General features: G+C 48.5%; 1 protein-coding gene across 1 annotated transcript; it reads right to left on the reverse strand.

The window, feature by feature from the left end:
* Nucleotides 1-433: 433 nt before the first annotated feature.
* LOC120668946 (protease 2) lies at nt 434-6,646 on the reverse strand. The gene is made up of 11 exons (XM_039948769.1): nt 6,272-6,646; nt 5,531-5,811; nt 5,223-5,417; nt 4,646-4,992; nt 4,128-4,419; nt 3,851-4,009; nt 1,977-2,342; nt 1,333-1,398; nt 1,114-1,162; nt 913-1,036; nt 434-829 (listed from the first exon to the last, which is right to left on the reverse strand). Exons 1-11 carry the CDS (start codon nt 6,615-6,617, stop codon nt 745-747), a joined length of 2,310 nt encoding a protein of 769 aa, XP_039804703.1. The 5' UTR covers nt 6,618-6,646; the 3' UTR covers nt 434-744.
* Between the last annotated feature and the right edge of the window lie 19,441 nt (nt 6,647-26,087).

The following is a 26,087-nucleotide window of genomic DNA, read 5'->3' on the forward strand; positions in this document are numbered from 1 at the left end:
TCCCGAGCACAATAACTCCTTTACCTCACAATATGCTAAAGCCGAATTAACCAAAATTTATATGCTAGTGTAGTATGAGATGAAAAAGTCTAATATCCATGATTGGTTGTAGATGATTTTTTTCTTCAATTTTTCATAGTTTTAACCTGTTTAGTTGAATTAGCCAAAATGTGTGCTAGTGTGGTAAGATAGACTAAAATATTTTGCTTATATGATGTATACGCATGAGACTCTATTTATTAGAAGAGTTAATGATTGCTTTTAATCTCATTTGTCTTTCTGTCAATGCATTTCTTTAGAGATATAATATATATCTCTCAGGTAGCGTAATAAATTTTGATCCGCTTTTAGTTTTCTAACAAATTTGATGGCAGTTTTGCTGAATCAAAATCTTCATAATAAATTTGATGGCTTTTAGTTTAAGAATAGGAAAAGCATATGAAGTGCTATTTTACAAATTTATTTTATGAAACCGGTGTTGTTTGATAAATACATGAATTTAGAGTGCTGTTTGCTGGACACCACCAGAAAGTAGTGACGTTTCCTGAATTTATGCCAATTTGAATATGATGATGATGGTAATGATCAATCAACAAACTCTCCTCTCCTCCTCTGACCTCTCAGGCTCTGGGCTAAACCGCCATACTGCCCTGCTCCAATCATATGGGTTGAATGAATCCTAGTTCCATCAACGTCCGTCCCCCCCCCCCCCCCCCCCCCCCCCAATGTCATCTTCCATCACATTCACAACGAAGCCAGCTTTGGAGTCATGCCCAGCGCCTTGAGGATAAATGCGTAAGTAAACGCATCTTCTTGTAATTTCTCAAACCTGCAACCACAACAAAACCATCATCAGCATCTTACTCCTCCTACCTTACTTTGCTTCATCTACAAAACAAACTACTTCTGTACCTTCCCGACTTGGAGAAGTGTCCAGCACCCAGCTCGCACTTGAACAACAGAAGATTGCCATCTGTCTTCAGCTCCCTCAGTTTCGCCACGTATTTCGCCGGTTCAGAGTACATCACGCGAGGATCTGGTTCGTTATCACAAACCAAACGACTCAGCAACCTACCAGTGTTTTTTTCAAATGCAAATCCAAGGGACACCTACCGTTTAAGCCAGCGGTGACAAGAATGTTGGGATACTCTTGTGCTGCCACCTGTCACATGGACAAACAAAACACCGCACCTTAATAACACTACATATTAATGCATGCATTCAGAGGCCCACTCCACGGCTAACATACATATTTTCACCAGAAATAAACATCATCCTAGCTTCATCATTAGTAAATAATATGCCAAGGGGAACACAAACATCACCACTTACATTGTCAACAGGAGAGTATGATTTCATATAGTAGTAATATTCTTCTTTTCTTGGATCACCCCACTCCTGAACCAAGGGTAACAAACACGGATTCATGAGAACGGAAACAAGTAGATAGCCGTAACAGAATGGACGAGTGTACAGATCGAACAAAAAACATCACAGAATTGCAATTGTCACGCAAGTGCCAACTATTCTGTTCCTATTCTCAGGCACAAAGCATAAGGAAATTAAAGGACAATTCATAAGCTAAATTTGTTCAGATTATTAAGGAGTCTATAATAGCTATTATAAAAAGGAATCATCGTATCCTACCCCCCGAGACTTGCTCAAGTCTAACGTACCAATCTTTGCCCAAGTATCTAGCCCGTCCATGGTGTAGTGGGACAAATATTCAAAAGGATGCATTGCTTAAACATTTGGATGGATATATCAATTGGTATTGATCTGATGATGTGGTACCCAAATGTGATTAAGTGTTAGGGAAAGGAAAAAACAGCACCAAAGAACATTTCCAGAAAGTATCTCTACAAATTATTTTTTTGCTAATTATAAAATGGCAATATGATAGTGGAACATGCGGGGGGGGGGGGGGGGGGGGGAATAATGGCATAATAAGCATCTGAACCGAAGAGGATGGATACCTCCCATTCAGCTGTTGTCAGTGGGATAGTTGGATCAAGCATAGTTGTCACAACATCAACAAAAGGGACTCCAGCAACAGCAGCCTTGAATAAGTCAGGCCTCATATTTAGGACAGCACCCATCAGTAAGCCACCTGCACTTCTGCCATTGACGCAAAGCTTTTCCTTGGAACAGTATTTGTTTTGTATCAAGTGCTCAGCACAATCAACGAAATCGGTAAAAGTGTTCTTCTTCTTCAAAAGCTTCCCATCCTCATACCATTTCCGGCCCATTTCCCCACCACCACGAATATGAGCTATCACATATATGAAACCTCTATCAACTAGAGAGAATCTTGATCCTCTGAAACTCGGATCAATGCAAATCTGCAACCATAACAAAGTGTGAGCCAATACCATTCTGTTCCTGAAACCTAGATCATCGAGAGACCAGAATTCTGATCAAATTTTGCTGGTAATTCATTGCTAGGTCCTGACAAGGAATTTTTAATCTTTATAGTATCAAATTATTGAAGCATATCATTCAGCAAGCAAACACTTGAATAACTGAATGCCACTGTTATCACTTCAAAATGACAATGAATAATGGCAAATGAATATAAGATGCCGCTGTTAGAGGAGTCAAGGGCCTATTGGGCCTTAGCCCATTAGGGTTTATTAGTTGCTTGCTTAGGGGCAAAGTCAAACCTCTCTATATAAAGAGAGGAGATGTATCAATCTAATCAAGCAAGAGATTAGAAGGAAATCCCTTCTCTCTTGCCTAGTCAAGGGCCTATTGGGCCTTAGCCCATTAGGGTTTATTAGTTGCTTGCTTAGGGGCAAAGTCAAATCTCTCTATATAAAGAGAGGAGATGTATCAATCTAATCAAGCAAGAGATTAGAAGGAAATCCCTTCTCTCTTGCCGGCCGTGGGCAAAGCCCCGCGGCCGGCGTTCCCAGCGCCCCTACAGCCCCAAAACCCTAGCCGCCGCCATCTCGTGAACAGTACCCGCGGGTACTGTAGCGCGCCCATCGCTGCTGCCCTCCCTCTCTCTCGATCTCAATCCCAACAACGACCATAACATGTGGCTTGCTAGACGGGCCTGGTGAGCTGGTCCTTTCGAAGATTTTGGCCCACGATCAGGCCATTACACGGCTGCTCCCAGGCGTGCTGCATGGGCTGGTGATCTGCTGCTGTTTTTGGAAGATTTTGGGCCACATTCAGACTAGTCCATGGTTGTTTCCCTGGGACCCAGGCGGATACATACATGCAGGTCCAGCACACGGAGGGTGTCCGCCGTATCTTCAGGAGTCAAAAATAAAGAATCGCAGTTTATTTAAAATAAGCCGAGATGTAAAAGGCTTGTTCTTAGGTGTTCGGTTTGCGTCTAGTGGAGTCATCATTAGGTTGCAGCTCGAGGACGAGCTGCATGTCTGGGTGGGGAGTAGTGTTAGAGGAGTCAAGGGCCTATTGGGCCTTAGCCCATTAGGGTTTATTAGTTGCTTGCTTAGGGGCAAAGTCAAACCTCTCTATATAAAGAGAGGAGATGTATCAATCTAATCAAGCAAGAGATTAGAAGGAAATCCCTTCTCTCTTGCCGGCCGTGGGCAAAGCCCCGCGGCCGGCATTCCCAGCGCCCCTACAGCCCCAAAACCCTAGCCGCTGCCATCTCGTGAACAGTACCGCGGGTTCTGTAGCACCGCGGGCACTGTAGCCCCCATCGCTGCTGCCCTCCCTCTCTCTCGATCTCAATCCCAACAACGACCATAACAGCCGCATTAGCAAATAAGCAAATACAGTCTGTGTTCTATAAGTGTTGCATACATATAAAGAAGAATTACATAAACATTCCAAATGAAATATTCGCATCCCAAAATGACCCAAAGATGCATACCTCGTAGGAGCCATAGCCATATAGCAGCAAAGGGTCTGAGCCATCAAGCTTCACAAGATCTTTTCTGTATAGAATGGACATGGGGATCTGAGTGCCATCGGCTGCAGCAGCCCACTTCCTTTCTGTTACATAATTCGATGCATCATATCCACCTAAAACCTACGAAAATTTAGGAGATCATATCACAATTGCTTTGCAAAAGTAATAAAAAATATGTCAATGCAGGTCAGAATACCAAAAACACACACAAAAAAATCTAGTGCAACTAATAGCTTACGGGTTTAATCTTCTTCAGCACAGACTCCCCTGAATCCATATCATAGTCGTAAACAGAGGGTGGGGTCCTCATTGAGCTATAATGAAATCGAAGAACAGTGGAATGAAACTGTGACTCCTCAGGGTCCACAGCATATGTTGGATCAATAAAATCAATCGTCCGACCTCCCTGAAGTTGTCCAATTGTCTCTCCAATAGCAGGTAGCCGGTATACGGTTACTTTGGGCAGGCCATTCTCACGCTCATATACAGCAATATGGTTGTCAAAGAGCTGGATGTCCTGTATTTTCACACTGAAGGGAGTATCAATTTTGATGTGATGGTGACATGTTATGTACTTTTGTTGCCAAATGGTTATGAAAGGTTCACAAATCATTCTTCATCAAGAGCAACTTAACAAGATAGTATCGCAACAATATAAACAAATTGTTCGAAGTTATTCCTGAACTAGTATGATACTGGGTTCGTGACATATCAACCACAAGAATGATTTCTGAAACTTGTATAACAGGTAAGTACCTTTCTCTATGTGGTAGCAGTACAGTGGTCTCAGCTACATTATCCAGTGGGCAAGCAACCAATTCAGAATTGTAAAATTCATCACTTCGCCTTGTAATAAAGAAATGATTTCCACGATGACTAGCTGTTGTATCAATGCCATACACACGAGGCGTCAAAACCGCAAGTTCCTTGTTCTGTTTGGATGTGTCCAGGTAGAATATAAAGCTAGTGTTTTTGCTTCCAGACCCAACAAATAAATATTTCTTGCTTTCAGAGGCTTGAAGGCCAAGAGAAAATGTGTCATCTTTCTCATGATAAAGACAAGCATCGCTTGATTGATCAGACCCTAACTTATGGAGCCATACCTGCAAAGGCCCATAAAATATAAGATGAATATAATTATAAAAAATTCCACCGTGAAAATTATGTCACAGCTGATGCTAGAACTAAGAACCATTCATTAAAATAACGTATACAGGCACAGCAACATAACTAATCAATCTAAAAAAAAAGTGACCTGAAATTTCAACTGAACTCATAAAACAAGATCATGCCATGTAGGACTTAGAAGAAGCGAGAGGAACAAGCGACATACTTTATCTGGCCGAAGAATGCTATCCATTGTAATGTAAACAAGGTGATCATCACCAGCCCACTCAATGTCAGAAGTAATTCCTTTAAGTGGTTGCCCAACATATTGTCCACTCGCGGAGTCAATGACATAGACAGTGTAAATTTCATCGCCTTTAGTGTCTTCTGCATAAGCCACTAGCTTATTGTTGGGACTGACCTGAAACGAACAGTTAAATTGTATTAGACACAAGGAACATCCAAGGGGCACGCGTGAGAGGAAAACACCTTGAAAGGGAGAAGTGGGTAGGGAGGTCAAACTGACAGGTTTACCTTGAAAGCACCAATGCTGTAGTAATCATGGCCCTCAGCCTTGACATTCTCATCCAGAATAATATGCTCAACAGGAGCATCAGGTCCTGTGGGCATCACGTCGTGGACTGTAATTGGAGCATCGGGTGGTACAAGGCGCCTACAGTGTTGTGCATACTCCTTGCCAGCCAATGTCCTTTCATAGTAGTAGTACTGCCCTTTGCGAAGAGGTGCATCTATATCATCCTCCTTAATTCTTCCTCTGATTTCAGCATATATTTCATCCTCGAGTTGCTTGACATCTGAGTTGCCAGGGTAAGCTATAGATATGAGGAGTGAAATTGAAGGGACAGACTCCTTACAGCAGTAAGATCGAAATAGAACTGACACTCTAGCAGAGCAGGAAACAATGAGGATAGATTGTCCTGTCCGCTCTACAGCATGATACACAATCAATTCGGCAACTAGTCTGAAGGGACTGATCTTGTAGCTTCTAATAATAAGCGACAAATTAGAATTAGAATTATATCGTGACGAAACGATGGTGCGTCTAGGAAGTGGATCGAAGCTAGTTTAAGCCAAGGCCCGAAAGAGTGAAAGCCATCTAGATTATCTGGCGTTGAGCACAGATCGTCGCTGATCCAAGGCGCGCGAGCACAGATCGAAGCGATACGCAAAAGCTGCGAAGGAACAGGTAGGAAGCATCCGATCCGGCGGGGCGGTGCGACAACTGCAGTGGTAAAGTGGTACTGCTGGACTGACCGGACATGACGGCGGTAGTGTAGTCGTTCTCGGCGCGGAGGTGCGCGAGGACGTCGGGGTCGGATCGGGAGTCGTCGCGGAGCCAGTAGTAGTTGTCGACGCGGACGTCGCCGTGGTCGACGAGCTCACGCGGCACCTTCTTCGCCACCGGCGGCGCCGCCATGGACATGGAGGAGTAGGAGTGCGCAAGGGAAGAGCCGCGACAGCAGGAAGGGGCCCCGAAGCCGGAGGAGGAGGAGAGGAGGAGGAGGAGAGCGCGGCGGCGCGAGAGCGTTGGAGAGATCGCGCGTGGGAGAAGCGGACGAAGTCTGCAGCGGGGCAACGACGAGCCCACCACCCGCAGCATCCCCCCTCGTTCATGTCAAGGTTGCTTGGATTTTATTTAGAGTTTCCTCCTTCCTTCCCTCCCTCCGGCTAAGGTTGCTTGGATTTGAAGTACTATTCATTATCCCTAGTTTCTCTTCTTTTTTCTCAACTTGTAAATTTTTTTAAACATATACATATGTATCTATTACCATTTACCAAATGTACATGATTACAATTTACAAAATGTACATGATTACAATTTACCAAATGTACATGAGTGGAGACCTGTCGGGTACCATAACTAGGGGCACCCTAATTAGGGGAGTCAATCGCCCTTAAAACGCAAAGCGTATGTTAGGAAATCGGACTATGAAGGCCTACAGCATCCCTTCGATTCGAAGGAAAGGAAAGGACTCAAAGAAACCCAATCCGCGGTCTAAGAACACAGTGCGGCCCATCCGAACCCCCCTCAAACCCGCGGGGCGAACTCCGCCTCGCTCGAGGGCTCCCCATCGGGACCCTCGACAGCACCCCGCGTCTCCGCTTCGCTCGAGGATAGCGAGCCTACCCTCGAGCAAGCGGATCGACTCCGCCTCGCTCGAGGCCCCCCTCGACAAAAAGGACAAACGGCCATCCGCTCACCCGCCCGCCGTACGGAGGCATTAAATGCTCACCACTCCGCCGCATCTCCCGGATCAGACAGCGTCAGGCCTCCACTCCGCACAGCGGCTGTGACCAGGATCTTATCCGCCAACTCCGGTCACTGCTCAGGTCATCCCCGGCGCTGTGGCGACACTGTGGGAACCTGCGACGCTGTGCGAGACGTGCTCGGCACTGCTCCTAGCCACTGTGATGCCAACTCCCCGTACTTCCCTTGTACTTTCCCCTCCGCGGAACCCTCGAACGGCATGGGCACGGCCCTCGGAAGCGGCCCCAACCTTGACCGGGATGAGACCCCGGCCTACAGGACCCTCGGAACGCCGCCACGCCACGCCTGGAGGATGGTACCCTCCACAGCAACCGCCACGACGTCTACAGGAGCCACAAGGACGCCGGCGCTATCTCCGCAAGGCCAAGGATGCCGTCCAGGACAGCCGCACGCCCGGCAGCATGATCTCCAGTACCCCACAGTGTACTTCCTACAGTAGACAGCCACTGTGCGCCCCCGATTTGGGGAAGAATGACGACCCCCCTCCCGTACATGTACACCGCCCCTCCTTGTGTCTATAAAAAGGGGGGAGGCGGTCACTGTCTTCTCTATCCGGGCAGAACACCACACTCAGCACAACCCACAAAGCGCACACGCTCTTCTGAGCCACGATATTGGCACTCGCCTCAATCGACTTCTCCTCTAGCAGAGACTTGGGAGCTTTCCTCCCTCTCTCGCCTCGCTTGTATCCCCTACTACAGGCACCCCCGGTGCAAGACAATACAGTGCCCTCGCAACCCCCTTGCTGGACGTACAGCCCCGCGGCCGGAAACAGGATAAACCGTGCGTTCCTGTGTTTCCTCTTGCATCAACCATCTGGGATTAGGGACACGCAGCATCATCACTAGTTGGTGCTAGGCCGCCGGGTCTGGGCACCGACAGTTGGCGCGCCAGGTAGGTGTCCGCTGCGTGACATTCCTCGTTTCTTCCCGTTTGATATCCAGGATGGCGGGCAGATCCAACTCATTTCCCATGGGCGTCTCGGATCCGCTCCCGGCGGGATACGTGATTCGGTTCGGGAGTCTGGAATTCAGGGCAACCGGACATGGTTATCTCATGGAGCTCCTATCGCCCAGACGCAACCCCGATGCTCTGACTCCACCAGCCCGGCGCAACAGGCGCTCGGGCCAGCGCTCGCGACAAGTGCGCATGGAGCGGCGCAGGGCGGCACGCCTCAGCTCCCCCACGTAGGTCGAGGTTGGCATGTCACAGCTCAGCATCGCGGCCGACGGAGTCACCACTTCGTCACCACATGCTCCGGCGCCATCTGCGCCGGCACCACCATCGACTGCAGCCCCAGTGCCTCCCAGGGAGGGCGCGACTGCGCCATCGCCTTTTCCCTTCGGGATGCGCAATGCTGCCACCTACGCCTCTTCAGCCAGCACCAACTTCACCGAGTACGAGGATCTGCCGGGTCATCACCTCTTCTCGATCCGCAACCTCATCGCGTCATCTCCCGACGATTCCTACCCCGAGACGGCGGGCTCGATCGCTGACGACATCAACTTCTTCATGGACAACTTCACGGCCGAGGAGGCCGTAGACTACTCTAGAGTCCGTGACCCCGATGTCTTCCGCTCATTCCAGCTTGCAGCGGCTTACTGCCTCACCTGTTCCGAGGATTCCAGCGAGGGGGATTACGATCCCACTCGGGAATGATTCATGGTCGAGCTGGCGGACGGAGACGTCGAGGAAACGTCAAGCAACGACGGGGACTGCAGGGAGCACCCACCTGTGAACCAGGTGGTGGCACCCCCCACCAGCGAACCAGTGCCCCCTCCGAACCCTGCCGCTTCATCAAGCTCGGCATCACGGTAGGCGCAGCTGGCACAACTCACGGAGCTCGAGAAAAAGATCGAAGAGGAGCGTCGGTAAACACGACTGCTATGAACCATGCTTGAGCAGGAGCGCGCCGTGCGCGGTGCGCGAGCTCAGGCAGCGGGACGGGTCGCCCGGGAACGGATCCTAGCCGACGACAACGTCAGCAAATCGCTGGAACTGAAAAGGGCTAGCGAGAAGCTCGTCGCCGCGGCTTACCTACTCCAAGCCATGCCGGAGCCCTCTACGACCGAGGGTCGCAACTTGCGCAAAAGGTGCTCATCGAGTAGGCTGAGAGCTCTGCGTCTCGTATGCGCTCGGTAGTCTCGAAGGCCAGAGGTGCAGCATACCAGGGCCACGAGGCCTCGGTGCACCCTCCCCCAGAAGGAAAGGGCAAGGCGGCCGCAGCGGACGACACGAGGGCACCCTCGGTGCACGACCGCATCAAAAGGACTCCTGCGAAGGAGCGCCTCCATGACACGCGCGGGCACGCCGGCGATGGCGATGCCCGCAACATCATCAATGGGAGGATATACACTCCTCGATGGGGTGGCCGCTTCGATCCCGAGCATGACAGGGGACTGTCACCGGAGCCTCCAGGTACTCGCGTGTTCAGTCGGGAGATTCGCACCACTCTCTCCCCCCACGCTTTCGACAGCCCACCACCCTCGTCAAGTACTCGGGCGAGACCAATCCCGCGGTCTGGCTCAACGACTACCGCCTGGCATGCCAGCTGGGCGGCACGACTGATGACGCCGTGATCATCCGCAACATTCCTCTTCACCTTGCCGACGCCACACGAACGTGGCTCGAGCACTTGCCCGCGGATCTGATCCACGACTAGGCTGACCTGGTCAAGATCTTCGTGGACAACTTTCAGGGCACTTACGTGCGCCCTGGAAACTCCTGGGACCTCAAAGGGTGTCGGCAGAAGCCCAATGACTCCCTGCGCGACTACGTGCTGTGCTTCTCCAAGAAATGCACCGAGCTCCCCAGTGTCACCCACGTCGAGGTCATCAACACCTTCCTCGAAGGCACGACGTGCAGGAACCTGGTGCACGAGCTTGCGTGAAGCCATCCCGCCAACACCAACGAGCTGTTCGACGCCACCACCAACTACGCCGCCAGCGAGGAGGCGGTTGGTGTCATCTTCGATGGCAAGGTGAACTAGCGCAAGGAAGACGCGCCCGCAGAGGGCAGCAGCAAGACCAAGGCCCCCGCCAAGAAACAAAAGCGGGGGAAGAAAGGGAAGAAGCCAGCCCCACAGAACCAGCGTGGACAGGGGCAGGCAGAGGACTCCGACGAGGCCTTCGTTGCCGCCCTGGACCGCAAAGGTCCTCAAGGCCCCCCTCGAGGCTGTGGCGGCCAGTTCGACGACATGCTCAAGAAGCCGTGCCCTTACCACAAGGGCTCGGTCAACCACACCCTCGAGCAGTGCGTGATGCTCTGTAAATACTACAACCGCGTCATGAACCGCGACGAGGACAAGAAGAAGGACGCTGGCGACAAAGGTGGAGACGACGAGTTCCCCCCGGTGGAGAACGCCTTCTTCATCTTTGGAGGGCCGACGACGAACATGACCTCTCGGCAGCGCAAGCGTGAGCGCTGGGAAGTCTTCTCCGTCACCAAGGCCACGCCATCCTACCTCAACTGGTCGGAGGACACCATTTCCTTCGGCCGTGAGGACCACCCCGACTACGTCCCGCACCCGGGACGGTATCCACTCATTGTCGACCCCATCATCAGCAACACCCGCTTCTCTAAGGTGCTCATGGACGGGGGTAGCAGTCTCAACATCATGTACGCCCACACCTTGGAGCTCATGGGGATCGGATTAGACAATCTCCGCCCCAGCAAGTCACCATTTCATGGCGTTGCGCTGGGGAAGCGAGTCCAACCCCACGGCCAGATCGACTTGCCCGTCTGCTTCGGCACGGCGGCCAACTTCCGTAAGGAAGTGCTCACCTTCGAGGTGGTGGGGTTCCGGGGTGCCTACCATGCCATCCTTGGCCGTCCCTACTACGCCAAGTTCATGGCCATCCCCAACTACACCTACCTGAAGCTGAAGATACCTGGCCCGAAGTGTGTCATCACCGTCGGCTCCTCATTCGAGCACGCCTACGAGTACTTCCCAAGTCATATCGGGAAGTGACTTGCCAAGAGAGAAGGTGGAGCTAGCTTTCAAGCTGCTGGAGGTAAGTAGTCGAATGCTTCGAGTACTTTTAGAGTAGATCGAGTAGTATACTGATCTTTTTGTTTTGCAGGAGGCACTGGGACGAAAGGGTGTCTAGTCGCTAGATGAGATAGAGCTGAATGCTCTCAAGGAGAGGGTTAAGACGCTCTCATCTGAGAAGACTACGCTTGAGGGAAAGCTGAAAAAGCTTTCTCAGTCTAAGAAAGGTTAGTCTTTAGCATTTGATATGCACTCGACTAGTAGATTCGCTTGGTGTTTATAAGATTTTCTTGTTAATCGAGTATACAGCTTGTGCCAAATCTTTAAAGATTCAGGAAAGTTTGGTACTGGATTTAAAGATTCTTATGTATCGAAACGCAGATGAAATAGAGAAGCTTAAGAAGATCAAGGAGGACTCTGACCGTGAGGCATCATCGATGCTGCAACAACTCAAGACTTTGTCAGAGTCTCGAGACTCGATGCAGCGTGAGCTCGTGGAGCTGAAAGAAGTCAGAGATGCCGCCCTGGAGGTAGCAGAGGCCACGGATATCGCAGTTAGGGATGGAGATGAACCACTCACGCTGGCCGGGAGGCTTCGTAGGGTGCCTGGGCCTTCAAGAGGTTTGTCTCCCACATTACCCGCCAGTACGTAGGTCACGTACTTGGGCTGGTGAAATCTTATTGGCCAACCACTCTTCTGGATGCTCTTGGACGAGGAGCCAAGGCTGATTGTACTGATGATCAGTTCCGTCAGTATTTGGCAGAAACTTCTGGGGTGGCTGATCAGATTGTAGAAGCCTTGAGCAGGGCATAGTCTCCTTAAGCTTTTCTTGTATTTGAGTTGGCGTGTGAGCCAAAAGTACTTTGAAAAAATGCTGGATGTTTGTGTAAAGTCAAGTACTTGCTAGGATTGTGGAATCCCTTAATGTGTCGAGTAGTTGTACTCGTGGGTTCTGAGTGTAGGCAGTGTCGGACCCACTCAGTTATAATAGTAGATACGATGCATTGTATCCATGGGTGCCTTTGGAGGCAACATATTCTCAAATCAAATCAAGTTTGTATGGTTCTAAATCATAATCATAGTGCTGACCGGTTAGGATTGAATCCCGTGGGATTAACCAAGTGGGAATAGCACTTAAAGGTGTGAGAAGCCGTAGCTTAGTGTGAATTTCCTTTTTGGAGGAAAAAATTTCAATTAGCACGTGGCTAATATGAACTTTGTTGTCCAATCGGGGGGGGACTCTTATTGAGTATTTAGGAGTTTTAAGAAGTTTCTCGATAGATAAGAAGACAGGAAGCTCTCGACAAATACTTAGATTACTAAGGGAGAACAGGAGTTCTTTTTGTATCTCAAGCAAGCGAGTAGTACCCGTCAAATACTCGAGGCAAAAAGATTCTGTAACGGAGATTCCCATAGTAAACCAAGCAAGCGGGAAACTTGTGTCAACTTATTTTAGAGTATCAAGAACTTATTTGTACTCCTTGAGGGGTTTTCGTAGTTGACCATTTAGGATAGACCTTGTTTGGTTACCCAGATCGTATGCAGCTATTTACGAAAATGACCCAAACTACTCAATCGTATCGAGTAGTACGTCCTATTAATGGACTGGATTGATTTCTAGAATATGACTGTTAGGATTGAACTCCGTCGAGTTAACCAAGACGTGAATATTCTAGAAACATCCCAAACTTACTCGAGCAGAGTGAGTAAGGTGTCCTACCTGAGGACTGGAGTAACTCTAAGGCAAGTCTGTTAGGTACTAACCCCGTCGGGTTGTCCAAGATGAAGGTGACGAAAGAGTATCCAAGACCTACTCGAGCCAGTGAGTAGGGTGTCCTTTAACCAAGGACTGGAGTAATCCGTAAGACAGAACTATTAGGTACGAACCCCGTCGGGTTGCCCAAGACGTAAATGTCGAAGGGATATCCAAAACTTACTCGAGCAAGGCGAGTATGGTGTCCTTTAACCAAGGACTGGAGTAATCCTTAAGACAGAACTGTTAGGTACGAACCCCGTCGGGTTGCCCAAGACGTAAATATCAGAAAGATATCCAAAACTTACTCGAGCAAGGCGAGTAAGGTGTCCTTTAACCAAGGACTGGAGTAATGCTTAAGATAGAACTGTTAGGTATGAACCCCGTCGGGTTGTCCAAGACGTAAATGTCAGAAAGATATCCAAAACTTACTCGAGCAAGGCGAGTAAGATGTCCTTTTAACCAAGGACTGGAGTAACTCTTAGGGCAAGTCTGTTAGGTACTAACCCCGTCGGGTTGCCCAAGATGAAGGTGCCGAAAGAGTATCCAAGACTTACTCGAGCAGGGCGAGTAAGGTGTCCTTTTAAGCAAGGACTGGAGTAACTCTTAGGGCAAGTCTGTTAGGTACTAACCCCGTCGGGTTGCCCAAGATGAAGGTGCCGAAAGAGTGTCCAAGACTTACTCGAGCAGGGCGAGTAAGGTGTCCTACCAGAGGACTAGAGTGTCTTTTAGGACAGAACTGTTAGGTACGAACCCGTCGGGTTGCCCAAGACGTAAATGCCAAAAAAGCACCCGAGTAAGAATCATAAAAACTACTCGATAGCTGCTCTAATGTTGAGCAAGACTTTCGAGATGGGGTATTGGTCGTGTGAACGAGAGACAAGTAATTGATATAGAAGAAATCAACTTTATTTGGGTTTGTCGAAATTATAATAACTGTAAAGTGACAGACTCTGACTCTTAAGACCTACCCCTTGCTCGTTGGACGTGAGCAATGATTTATATGACTGAATAAGACTAGTACCACTAGTCGATGCAATGGTTTATATGACTGTAGAAAAAGGAACTTAGTCGATATGATGGTCGATTAGTACCACTAGTCGATGCAGAGGTCGACTAGATTTATTGGTGGTGTCTCCTTTAGGAGAGGTGCCCCAAGGGCCTTGTGGAGTGAGTCACACTGGAAGATCGAGTGAGAGCTCTTTGGGTGGATAAAGCACTTGCGTAGCAGTACTTTGTTGATCCTGTTTCTGCTCTGAGATGATTCAGCTTGATGCTGGGTGCGTGGTTTACCCTGAGGACGGGTACTGGTGGTTGCCGGCTTGTACTTCTTGAAAGATGCGGAAGCCTTTGGCGGGATGCGGTAGTTGGAAGAAGGGTTGTATGCCTCGACTTCCTCCCGTTCCTTTCTTCTTGAGATGATGACGTTGCGCGCATCGCGCCCAACGTTGATCACACTGCAGAGGTCGCAGTTGGAGTAGTCGTAGTTGTCGCCTTGTTGTTCTTGTAGGGTGTTAGCGAGGCATTGACGCCTGAACGCCCTCTTCTGGTTGAGCTGGCGACGATGTTCATAGAGATCTTCTGCTCGATGCTGCTCGTCCAGTTGGACGGTGACGGTCACCACTGGAGTTGGGGGAGGAGCAGGTAGATTCTCCTTGGTAGCGACTTGGGCTTCTGTGATTGTAGGAGGAGTAGTTTCCATGTTGTCGGAAAGATACTCATTGAAATCATCAGAATTGTAGTCGTCGAGGTTGAGACGCTTCGTGGGATCACCCTCAGGTTCTTCGGTGATACGAACCATGAGAATTTCACGGCAGAGGTCTTGATCTTCTTGGTCTTGTTTACTTGAGGACGGGTCTAAAGGAGTGCTCTGTTGGTAGGGCAGATCCTCTAGCTGTGAGGCAGAAGCCTTGGGATCTTGTGCCTTCCTGAGGTGCACTGTCCGTCCTTGCGGTGTTGCATATATAATCAGGTTAAGGAGGGAGTCCTGATCGGACTTGAGGTTCTTAGCCGAGTTGGACTCGACTTGTTTACTATACTGGATTAGGTCGTCTAGTTGTTCCTCCGGGTCGGAGGAGTACTCGGATTCGGAGTCGGTTAGCCCACCGATTTTTGAGTATGTATGCTTTGGGTGAGTGAGAAGCGGTATGCCCATCTCTACATGGAGGGTGTTCTCGTTCATCCAGTGTAGCCATGATTGAGTAGGAGTTAGCCCCTCAGGCTCCTTAATCCAGGGTTTGTCATAGATTGAGTCGCTGGATTATTCTGGGCCTTGGCTTTTCCTTTTTTAAGCTTGGCTAGTTCCCAAAGAGCGTCGGCATGCTCGGTTGGTTTAGCCATAGCGTCCATGAGCAGCTCGACATTGTCTGACCACTCTTCAAGATCGTCAAATGGTTCAAAGTTCTCGAGACCGTTCATGAAGCGATCAAAGTCCTGATCGAACTTGGACTTGACTGGTTTCGGAGTCCGAGTGTGAGCTGGTTTCGGTGAAGGGCTCTGAGGTATCTTGGAGATAGACGGTCCCATCCGAACAAGCCGGGGGTTTGTCTCACCAGCTCCCCCGCAGATTCCTCCTCCCGATTTCTGCTATTTGTTTTCAGAGTGCTTTCAGCCACCTTAATGCAGTTAACAAGCTTTGAATTTACCCGATCGATCCCTGAGAGCATGTCGCCCGACCTCTTCTGCGGCGGGTTTAGTGCTTTAGGGTTCTGCTGTAGCGCATATGGGCTGAGAGCGGTTTCTGCAAGTTTGATGCAGCCCTCTATCGATCGTGAAACTTGATCCACTCCGGCGAGTAGTTCTGAGTTTTTGATCTTAGGGCGTTTGATTGTGTTCAGATGAGCCAGGTATTTTCCAAGAGTTTTGGAAAAGTAAGGCTTTTCGGAATCAGAATTTGTGTCGAACTCGACCAAACCAAGAGTTCGGTTTTGAGTTGTCACGTTTCCTGGATTGTCCGAGTCGAGTTCGGGTGGAGCTCTTTTCTCGTCGAGATCCACGGACTCGAGGATGCCGTCGAGTTAGGAGCGGGTTTTCGATTTAGGTGAGTTAGGCGTGACAAGGTGGCTGGAAAAGCCTCCCATTCCATCAGCCGTGCAAGCCCAGGAACTGAAAACAAAAGTCGTGCCTTCTGGCATGCTGTCGGCGTTGCTTGATCTGGCCATCGAATTCGTTGGTGAACTCGCCGAATCCCCTACCTGGCGCGCCAGCTGTCGGTGTTTACCTCCAAGCCTGCTCAGGGATACCCTTAGCAGTAGGGTTTGTAGGTAGGGATCGACTGCTCTAGAACTCGAAGGTACAAGGAACATAAAGATTTAGACAGGTTCGGGCCGCGAGTTTGCGTAATACCCTATGTCCTGTGTGGTTTGTATTGCCTTAGGTGTTGATGATGATTGTTTGGAGGGGGTCCTTGCCCGTCCTTATATATCCGGGAGGACAGGGTTACATGGAAAGTCCTAGCCGAGTACAGTTGGAGTCCTACTACAACACAATCGGGTAGTTTACTTTGTACTGCAGCTAGTTCTATGCCTATTCGGGTAGTTACAAAAGAGGTAAGGTACATCCATGAGCTATCCCTTACTTTAGAACATTCTATGTCTATAAGCAGTCCCGCTATCCCGGGTCTGACAGTAGCTACGTCGCTTCTATCCTTAGAATTCCAAGCTCTTTGTACATAACTTGTACTCGTATTTAAAATTTCCCGAAGCAATAAAGAGTATGATTTACTTATTTATCTTTGGGAACTTTCCAAACCCTCGGGGGCTCGGATGCACACGAACACTGAGGTACGCTTGGCTTTACCCTCGGCAAAGCCAAGCCTCCCTCGGGGGCTACTATGGGGGGAACCACCGAACATCCCCAAAAATCGCCAATGTTTTTTCGAAAAATTTCCGTATCTAAGTTTCTCGCATACTTAGAAAGGTAGACGCAAGGCGTAAGCGACTAAGGAACGGGTCGGCTGAGCCGCGGGACTGCCTACGCCTCCGGGATATGGCATCCCCACTCACATGCCTACGCCTAGGTCGTTTATGGACGCAAACTTCCTCGCCGAAACCTATCTAAAGTATATACGAGAACACGGAAATAAAGTAGGAAAAACGAGGGCTCGAACAAGGCCTCGATGGGCCACACTGTCGATTTACATTAACAAATTTCTCAATCCAAAAGTACGATTACGATGAAGTACTAACTTATTTACATGGGCTCTGAGGCCCGGATTCTTTACAGGTCATCCTCCCCTCCCTGTGGATCTTCAACAGCGTCGAATTCGGCTATGGGGGGATGTCACCTTCAAGCTTCCCGGCCGGGACGGTGGCGTCGGCATCATTCATGATGGCTGACGCGGTGTCCGGACTGGCGTCGGATGGGACGACATACCCCGACGACACCATCTTGAGATCCATAAGGTAGTGCGTGCTCTTGGCGTGCTCGGAGACCCGATCGCCCAGCACTCGCAAGCGGCTGGCCACCGAGCTACCAGATTGAGCACCGCTCCCCTCGAGCTCCTAACACACGGCCACGGCGGTCCGCTCCAGTTCGGCGTATTCGTCTTGCGCTGCCGTGAATGCCGTGTTGGCAGCTTCCTTCGCCGCGGTCTCGTCCGCCACCTTCTGCCTCAGCTCTGATCAGGGGAACCAAGATAAGTTGCGATAAACTCAAATCAAACGACAATGAAATTTCGAACACTTACCCGCGATATTTTTCTGCGTTACCGCCAAGCCTGCTCAGGGATACCCTTAGCAGTAGGGTTTGTAGGTAGGGATCGACGGTTCTGGAACTCGATGGTGCAAGGAACACAAAGATTTAGACAGGTTCGGGCCGCGAGTTGCATAATACCCTGCGTTCTGTGTGGTGGTTTGTATTGCCTTAGGTGTAGATATGTTTCGAGGGGGTCCCTGCCCGCCCTTATATATCCGGCGGGACAGGGTTACATGGAAAGTCCTAGCTGAGTACAGTTGGAGTCCTTCTACAACACGATCGGATAGTTTCCTTGTACTGCAGCTAGTTCTATGCCTAATCGGGTAGTTACAAAAAAGGTAAGGTACATCCATGAGCTATCCCTTACTCTAGAACATTCTATGTCTGTAAGCAGTCCCGCTGCCCCGGGTCTGACAAGCCCCCGAGCTCTTCGTAGCCGAGTCCTGCAGGCGTCGAGTACTTGGCTGGGCGTCTTCGAGTTCTTCGAGTAGTCATAACATCCTTCTGGTTGCTTCTGACTCTTCCTTCAGATACGTTGAGTAGTGCTTCAAGTACTTCCATTTGCTTCGAGGCTATGAGGTGCTCAAGCCCCGAAATCTTGATCATATATGGTGCGCGAAGTACTCGCGCTCCATATGGAGTAGTCCCCGAGCCTTAGGTTGAATCGTAGAATCAGGCTGATGATCACTTCAGTCTTTTTCTTCTTCTTTATTTTTCATAAAATTTGAAAAATAAATCTCTGATACATATATTCCGCAGCCCCCCGAGTCTTGAATTTAAATCCCTCCATTTAGATTTAAGAATCAATGTAAACTCGTGACAAAAACTGAAAACTTCCCTGAGAAGGAAAGAATCCATTGGCATCCCAAATATTCACAAAATTGCCCTTGAAGACCGTATAAAGCTGGTTGAAAACTTCTAAGGGTTTTACCCCTTGAACTCCTAGACGCTGTCAAACTCAGATTTCACATTTGCCTCTTCTCAGTCAAAATCCAAAAGCCCCTCTCGTAGCCCCCGAGCCAAAACTCGTGACTTTGAGATGGCTTTCAAGAAGAACAAATCCAAAGTTGAGGAGGGAACTGTCGCCAATATGTCCATAGGTTGGCGTAAAAGCAAGATGACTGAATCACTGATCCGGGAGTTGGAGAATATGGGTCTCCTCCAAGAGCAGGGCGTGAGTCAATGGTGCACTGGTGAAGAAGAAGATTACCCTATGGAAGGTACTCTTGAGACCGTTATGTTTCACGATTTTGTAGAACGTGGTCTCACTCTTCCTGTGTCAGAATTGTTCTATAGACTGCTTCAGTTCTGGGGAATTCAATTACACCATCTCATTCCTCAGTCCATCTTGCATCTTTCAATTTTCACTCATTTTTGTGAGGCATTCCTTGGAATTCTCCCCCATTTCCACCTTTTCAAACATTTCTTCTTCCTTGCTCCAATCCCTAATGCCACCAATCCCGCCATCATCGGGGGATGTGAATTTGTACTCCGCCCTGAGAATCGAGGCGAGTACTTGGCTTATGATCCGACGGGTAAAGGGGCCGAATAGAAGAAGTTCTGGTTCCATGTTGGGAACTTTGAATCCCCACTTCTAGAAAGGACTGCTGGTGCCCCCCGAGTCCAGGAGAGCTGGTCGAGTAGAGGACCTGGTGGCAAGCAAGTTGAAGCCATTCTTCGTGCAATTGCCATTATTAAGAAAAAGGGAGTCATTGGAGATCATGTGGTCTTCTCATTTATTGGTCGCTGGACGCAGCCTCTCCAGCTGCGAAAGCATCCTGCCTTTAGATATGAAGGTACACAGGATCCCACTAGGATGTCCTCAGAATCAATGGCTCAGTCTGAAGTAATAAAGAGATGCTGCAAAGTACTCGATAACTTCAACAAGTCTTTTACGCTTCCAACACTCTTCTCGGCATAAAATCCTCCCGAGAATGCCTGGGTACGTGCTTTGGATACCATGTCGAGTACTTGTAGTTAAACATTTTTGATCTTCTGACTAAGTATTGGCGTCTTTCTGTAGAAGAATTATAAATCCTGGTATTGTATGCCTCCAACTTCTGCAAATGCTGATTCTGACGACAGCAAGAAATGGAAAGTGGCTCGCGGATCAATGTTGCAGAGGAAAGCTCCTCGTCTCGATGCCGGCTGGTAAGTATATAATATTTTGTTGATTGTATCCCGTTTGCCTCAGCTTTCTTATTCAGAATCTTGCTTGGCTAGGGTCCAACATCTTTCGGCGCATGAAAAAAATAAGTCCAAGACTTCCGCAACTGGGTGTCGAGTGGTTCGGAAGAAACTAGTCGATCAGCCCCCGATTCTCCTGTAATTGGGTTGATCGAGAACCCGGCTGCTAATTTCCCGAGTGCAGACACAGCTGAGAAACCAAGCGAGCCAAGCCCTGAAACATCTGATACTCCTGCGGCTGCTGAAAGAGCCTCCAAAGCTAGTGGATCTGGGAGTAGTAGAGCAGAAGGGTCAAAAGGTCCTTTCGTTCGATTGGTGCCATTCCAGTCTATGCCTCAGTCAACCCAGGAAGAGTTGGGAAAGGAACTGTTTGATGATCCGCTGTTGTCTCTAGACAACATAAAGAAACTTGTAGATTGTATGCAATGGAGCTTTAAATTTACCAAGGTGAGACTTCTACCACTATTTTTCTTCGTCGAGTAGTTGTTGATGTCTGACCAGATTTGCCTTGTATACCTCAGAATGTAGCCAATCGATCTTTCTTGAAGTCTCATGCTTTATATAAGACTATAGACAATCGGAAGATCTTAGAGGAGCAAAACGCCATGATTGCCAAATGACTGGATGATACCCTTGCTGCTCGAAACAAACTTTATGAGGCAAGTCAACAGCATCATCTGGAGGTTTGTGACATGAAGTGCCAGATTAAGAACCTTCAAGAAGAAAGATCAAAGCTTCAAGAGGAAAATTCCAGGCTACAGAAGCAATTGCAGACTGCCCAAGCCTGTAAGTACTCGATCTTTTGTCTTGATTTTACTTTGTCATATCAATTTCTGAGATATCTTCCCATCAGGTTCTCCAGAAGACCATACTCGACTAATAGCAGCAGCTCAAGCTCTTGTGGATGTGGTTGATACTAAAGAAGAGTCATCGAGTAGCAAGTCCTTCGTGGAGCGTTTGGAAGAAGCTCCCAAATTTTTTTTGACGTTATGACAGCTACTTCCAAGAATTATCTAACCCACATGATAGGAGTTGTCAAGTCATACTTGCATCAGTTTAATTTAGCTCCAATAGCTAAAGGAATAGCTCCCAGTTGCTCTGATGAGAAATTCTGATAGTATTGTAAGGAATCAGAAGTGATTGCGGAGGAAATTTTGAAGAACATGGCAGAGTAGACTGCTTGTAATAACTCTTATAATCTTCAGTAAGCTCTTGTCGTTGTTCATGGCTTGTATCCTGTTGGTGTGTCTTCAGAAGCATAATCTGATACCGTAGGATAAGTATGAACTAGTCGATCAATCGAGTAGAATACCCGCATGGAGTAATCCTTAAAGTTAATCAGTTAGGATGAGTCCCGTCGGACTATCCAAATAGAAAAACTTGTAAAGATACCCATAAACTACTCGATCAGGCGAGTAGTGTGTCCTTACCAAGGACTGGAGTAATTCGTAAGACAAAACTGTTAGGTACGAACCCTGTCGGGTTGCCCAAGACGTAAATGTCATAGGGATATCCAAGTCTTACTCGAGCAAGGCGAGTAAGGTGTCCTTTAACTAAGGACTGGAGTAATCTTTAAGGCAAAACTGTTAGTTACGAACCCCGTCGGGTTGTCCAAGACGTAAATGCTAGAAAGATATCCAAAACTTACTCGAGCGAGGCGAGTAAGGTGTCTAACTTGTAGACTGGAGTAACTACTAAGATTGACATGTTAGGACGAACCCTGTCGGGTTGCCCAAGATGGACAAAATGTAGTAGTATCCATAATGTACTCGAGCGAGCGAGTAGTTTTGCATTGACAGCAATGCTGGAGTTCCTCATAGTTGACCTGTTAGGATGAACTCCGTCGGGTTATCCAAGATGGACAACCAGTGAAGGTATCCATTCACCTTCTCGAGCTAGGCGAGTAGGTTGTGCCCTTTAAGGGAAAGGATGCAGCTTGTGTAGTTGTTCTGATGAAAAACTGTGTAAACTTATCCCGGACTGGTGATGCTGTCAGATTGCCTTTAATGTAGTCGATATGTCAATAATGATCCTCACTTTATTAAAGAAATCAACTGACATCACTAGTCTGCTTGGATCAAGGATAAAACTTGCGCAAGTGCTCAATGTTCCAGGAATTCGGTACCTCATTACGATCTGCTTCAGTGATTCTGTATAAACCTGGTCTTGTAACCTTAGTTACGATGAAGGGACCTTTCCATCTGGAATTTAACTTGTGCAGTCCTGTCTCATCCTGAATCCGATGAAGTACTAGATCTCCAATGTTGAAGGATCTTTACTGAACGTCGCGGTCATGATAGCGTCTGACTCCTTGAAGATATCTAGCTGATTGAGTTAAGGCGTTGACTTTGGCCTCTTCGACTGAATCTAACTCCAGTTGTCGAGCTTCATCTGCTTCTCCTTCTTGATAGGCTTCTACTCTTGGGGATCTCCACATGATATCAGTGGGTAGTATAGCCTCTGACCCATAAGTAAGGAAGAAAGGAGATTGTCCAGTTTCTTTGCTAGGCTGGGTTCGCAGCCCCCAGACTACATGAGGTAGTTCTTGAATCCACTTGCCGCCTTTCTTGGTGTTGGCGTCGTAGAGTCTTTTCTTCAAGCCGTCGAGTACTAAACCATTGATGCGCTCAACTTGACCGTTTGCCCGAGGATGAGACACGGAAGCATATTTGACCTCGATGCAGGAGTTGTCGCAGGAATCCCAAAAAGATTGTGACGTGAAGTTGGAGCCAAGATCTGTAATAATGGTGTGAGAAAAACCAAACCGATGGATAATGTCGGAGATGAAGTCCACTGCTCTATCTGATGAGATCTTGACAATGGGCTTGTACTCGATCCACTTGGTGAACTTGTCGACTGCTACCAGCACATGATTGAATCCTCCTGGAGCGATGGTTAATGGTCCGATCATGTCCAAACTCCAACAAGCGAACGACCATGATGGAGGGATTGTTATCAAGTTGTGTGCTGGGACGCGAGTCTTCTTGCCAAAGAATTGGCAGCCAGGGCACCGTCTGACGAAGTCTTCTGCGTCCGAAGTAGCTGTTGGCCAGAAGAATCCAGATCTATACACCTTGCCGACTAGTGTCCTTGATGCAGTGTGATTGCCGCAAACTCCTTCGTGTATTTCTCGGAGGATGTCTTTGCCTTCTTCAAAGGTAACACACTTCATGAGGATGCTTGAAGCAGAGCACTTGTATAGGTTGTCGCCAACGAGGACGAAACCCTTGCTGCGCCTGGTGATGCGGGCAGCTTCAGCGCTTTTAGGATCAACATGTGGTGGAAGCTTGAATTCCTTGATGAAATCAATAAACTGAGTTCGCCAATCTTCATCAATCATCAGCACTTCTCTGACTGTGGCCGGGGCCTCCGTGTCAGTGGCTTGTTGCCTTTGTTCCTTGACTAATGGGTGGTGAAGTTCATGGACAAAAACTCCTTGTGGAACAGCTGCTCGAGTGGACCCAAGTTTGGAGAGGACATTAGCTCCCACATTGTTGTTGCGATCGATGTGGTGGATTTCCAATCCTGAGAACTTGTTTTCGAGCTTTCTGATTTCTGCAACGTATGCATCCATTGTATCCTTGTTGACGTCCCATTCTTTATTGACTTGTTGAACGACGAGTAGAGAATCGCCGTAGACAAGTAGTCGCTTGATGCCGAGAGATACTTCTAGTCGGAGGCCGTGTAGCAATGCCTCATATTCAGCTTCATTGTTGGAGACCTTGAACAAGATTTGGAACACATACTTCAATTGTTCTCCCTTGGGGGAGATGAACAAAACTCCTGCACCGCCTCCATCGATCTTGAGTGAACCATCGAAGTACATCACCCAATGCTCTGGAATGTTCTGGGGTGCTGGAATTTGGTTTTCCTGCCATTCAGCCAAGAGGTCGACTAGTGCCTGTGACTTGATTGTTGTTCTTGGCTTGAAGTTGATTTCCAAAGCTCCCAGTTCAACTGCCCACTTTGAGATTCGTCCAGTGGCATCCCGATTGTGGAGTATATCCCCCAATGGGAAGTCAGTTATGACTGAGATCTTGTATTCGTCGAAGTAATGCCGGAGCTTCCTGGAGGTGATTAGAATTCCATACAAAAGTTTCTGAATTGATGGATATCTAACCTTTGATTTAGAGAGTACTTCGCTGATGAAGTAGACTGGTCTCTGAACACCGTAAGCGTGGTCTTCCTCCGGGCGTTCGACTATTATCATCGTACTGACTACATGCGTAGTCGCAGTGATGTAGAGGAGTAATTCCTCACCGGGTAGTGGGGCTGTTAGAATCGGCGGTGGCTGGAGATGATGCTTGAGATTCTCGAGTGCTTCCGTGGCTTCTGTAGTCCACTCGAATTTATCTTGTCGCTTTAGGATTTTGAAGAAGGGTAATCCCCGTTCGCCAAGCCTGGACAAGAATCGATTTAAGGCTGCCATGCAGCCTGTAAGCTTCTGGACGTCCTTGATGGCAGCTGAGGCGTCCATGGCCATGATGGCATTGATCTTCTCTGCGTTAGCTTCAATTCCTCGGTTGCTGACGATGAATCCGAGTAGTTTTCCAGAGGGTACTCCAAAGACGCACTTGGTTGGGTTGAGCTTCCAGCGGAATTTTCGGAGGCTGTTGAAGGTCTCTTCTAGGTTAGTGATGAATTGATCCTGGGTCTTCGTTTTGACAACGACGTCGTCAACATAGGCTTCAACATTGCGATGTAGCTGGTCGAAGAAGCACAGTTATATCGCACGCTAGTAAGTAGCGCCAGCGTTCTTCAACCCGAAGGACATGGTCTTGTTGGCGTATGCCCCGTGAGGGGTGATGAAGGCCGTCTTGATTTGGTCTTCTTCTTTTAGGGCAATCTGATGATACCCTGAGTAGCAGTCGAGGAAGGATAACAGGACACATCCTGCTGTCGAGTCGATTACTTGATCAATACTTGGTAGCCCGAAAGGATCCTTCGGGCAATGCTTGTTTAGATCAGTGTAGTCGACGCACATCCTCCACTCGTTGTTGTTCTTCTTCTGGACGAGCACAGGGTTGGCCAACTAATCAGGGTGGTAGACTTCCTTGATGAACCCAGCTGCGAGTAGTTTTGCCAGCTCATTCTTGATGGCTTCTCGCTTGTCCGGTGAGAACCGCCGTAACCGTTGCTTTTTTGCTGTTGCTTTAGGGTCGACCTTCAAGGCATGCTCGATCAACTCCTTGGGCACCCTTGGCATATCCGCTGGTTTCCATGCGCATATGTCTCGGATGGCCCTAAGGAAGTTGATGAGCTCGAGTTCCTATTTGTCACCCAGTCCTGCTCCTATGATGGATGTTTTGGAGTCGTCTCCCTTTTGTAGCTGGATAGTCTTAGTGCCCACACCATTGGTTGGTTTCACCAATGATTGGCTTGGCTTCTTGGAAGGGGTTGACTCCTTGAGTGAGAGTTCTTTAGAAGCGGCAAGTATTTCGCTGATAGGGCTAGGAACCCAGATAGTAGAAGCATGATCTATTGCTTCCTTGTCGTACTCGAAGGACTTGAGGAGGTCACCCCATAGTGAAAGGACTCCTGTGTTGCCTGGCATCTTGAGGAGCAGGTAGACATAGTGCGGCACTGCCATGAACTTGGCTACTGAAGGTCTTCCCAAGATAGCATGATAAGAGGACTCGAAGCCGGCTACTTCGAATTTGATGTACTCTGTCCGAAAGTTGTGACTGGGAGGTTAACCGAGCCAATTGGTGTAGAGGAATTTCCAGGGACGATGCCGTAGAACGGAGCCTTGATTGGAGTAAGCGGACTCATATAGTTGAGGCCCATCTTTACCAGTGTGCTTGCAAAGATCAGGTTGAGCCCACTTCCGTTGTCGATGAGTACTTGAGTAAGTTTGGAGCCCTGAACGACTGGATCGAGTACTAGCAGGAACTTTCTAGGTTCAGAGAAGCTGGTCCACTGATCCTCCCTGGAGAAGGTAATGGGGACCTCGCTATATTTGAGTGGCCTCTGAATTGCTGGTTCGACTGAGAGGATCTCTCTGAGTAGGAGCTTCTGAGTTCGCTTGGAGAAGCTAGAATCTCCTCCAAATATGATGTTGACGGCGTTTTGCTGCTGTTAGAAACCATCACGGTCTTTCTTGTCGTCTTCATCATCTTTGTCTTGTTCTTTCTTTGGAGCAGTTGCAGGTGCCGACTGGAAGGATTTACGCAG

Source organism: Panicum virgatum, chromosome 4N (genome assembly GCF_016808335.1).
Source record: "Panicum virgatum strain AP13 chromosome 4N, P.virgatum_v5, whole genome shotgun sequence".
NCBI lineage: Eukaryota > Viridiplantae > Streptophyta > Magnoliopsida > Poales > Poaceae > Panicum > Panicum virgatum.

Coding starts and splice junctions, on each gene's coding strand:
- LOC120668946 (XM_039948769.1), bottom strand. CDS start 6,617: ATGCTGCGGGTGGTGGGCTCGTCGTTGCCCCGCTGCAGACTTCGTCCG. Junction 5,418..5,530: donor ACAGCATTGGTGCTTTCAAG/GTAAACCTGTCA, acceptor TGTTCGTTTCAG/GTCAGTCCCAACAATAAGCT. Junction 2,343..3,850: donor ATGGCTATGGCTCCTACGAG/GTATGCATCTTT, acceptor TTATGGTTGCAG/ATTTGCATTGATCCGAGTTT.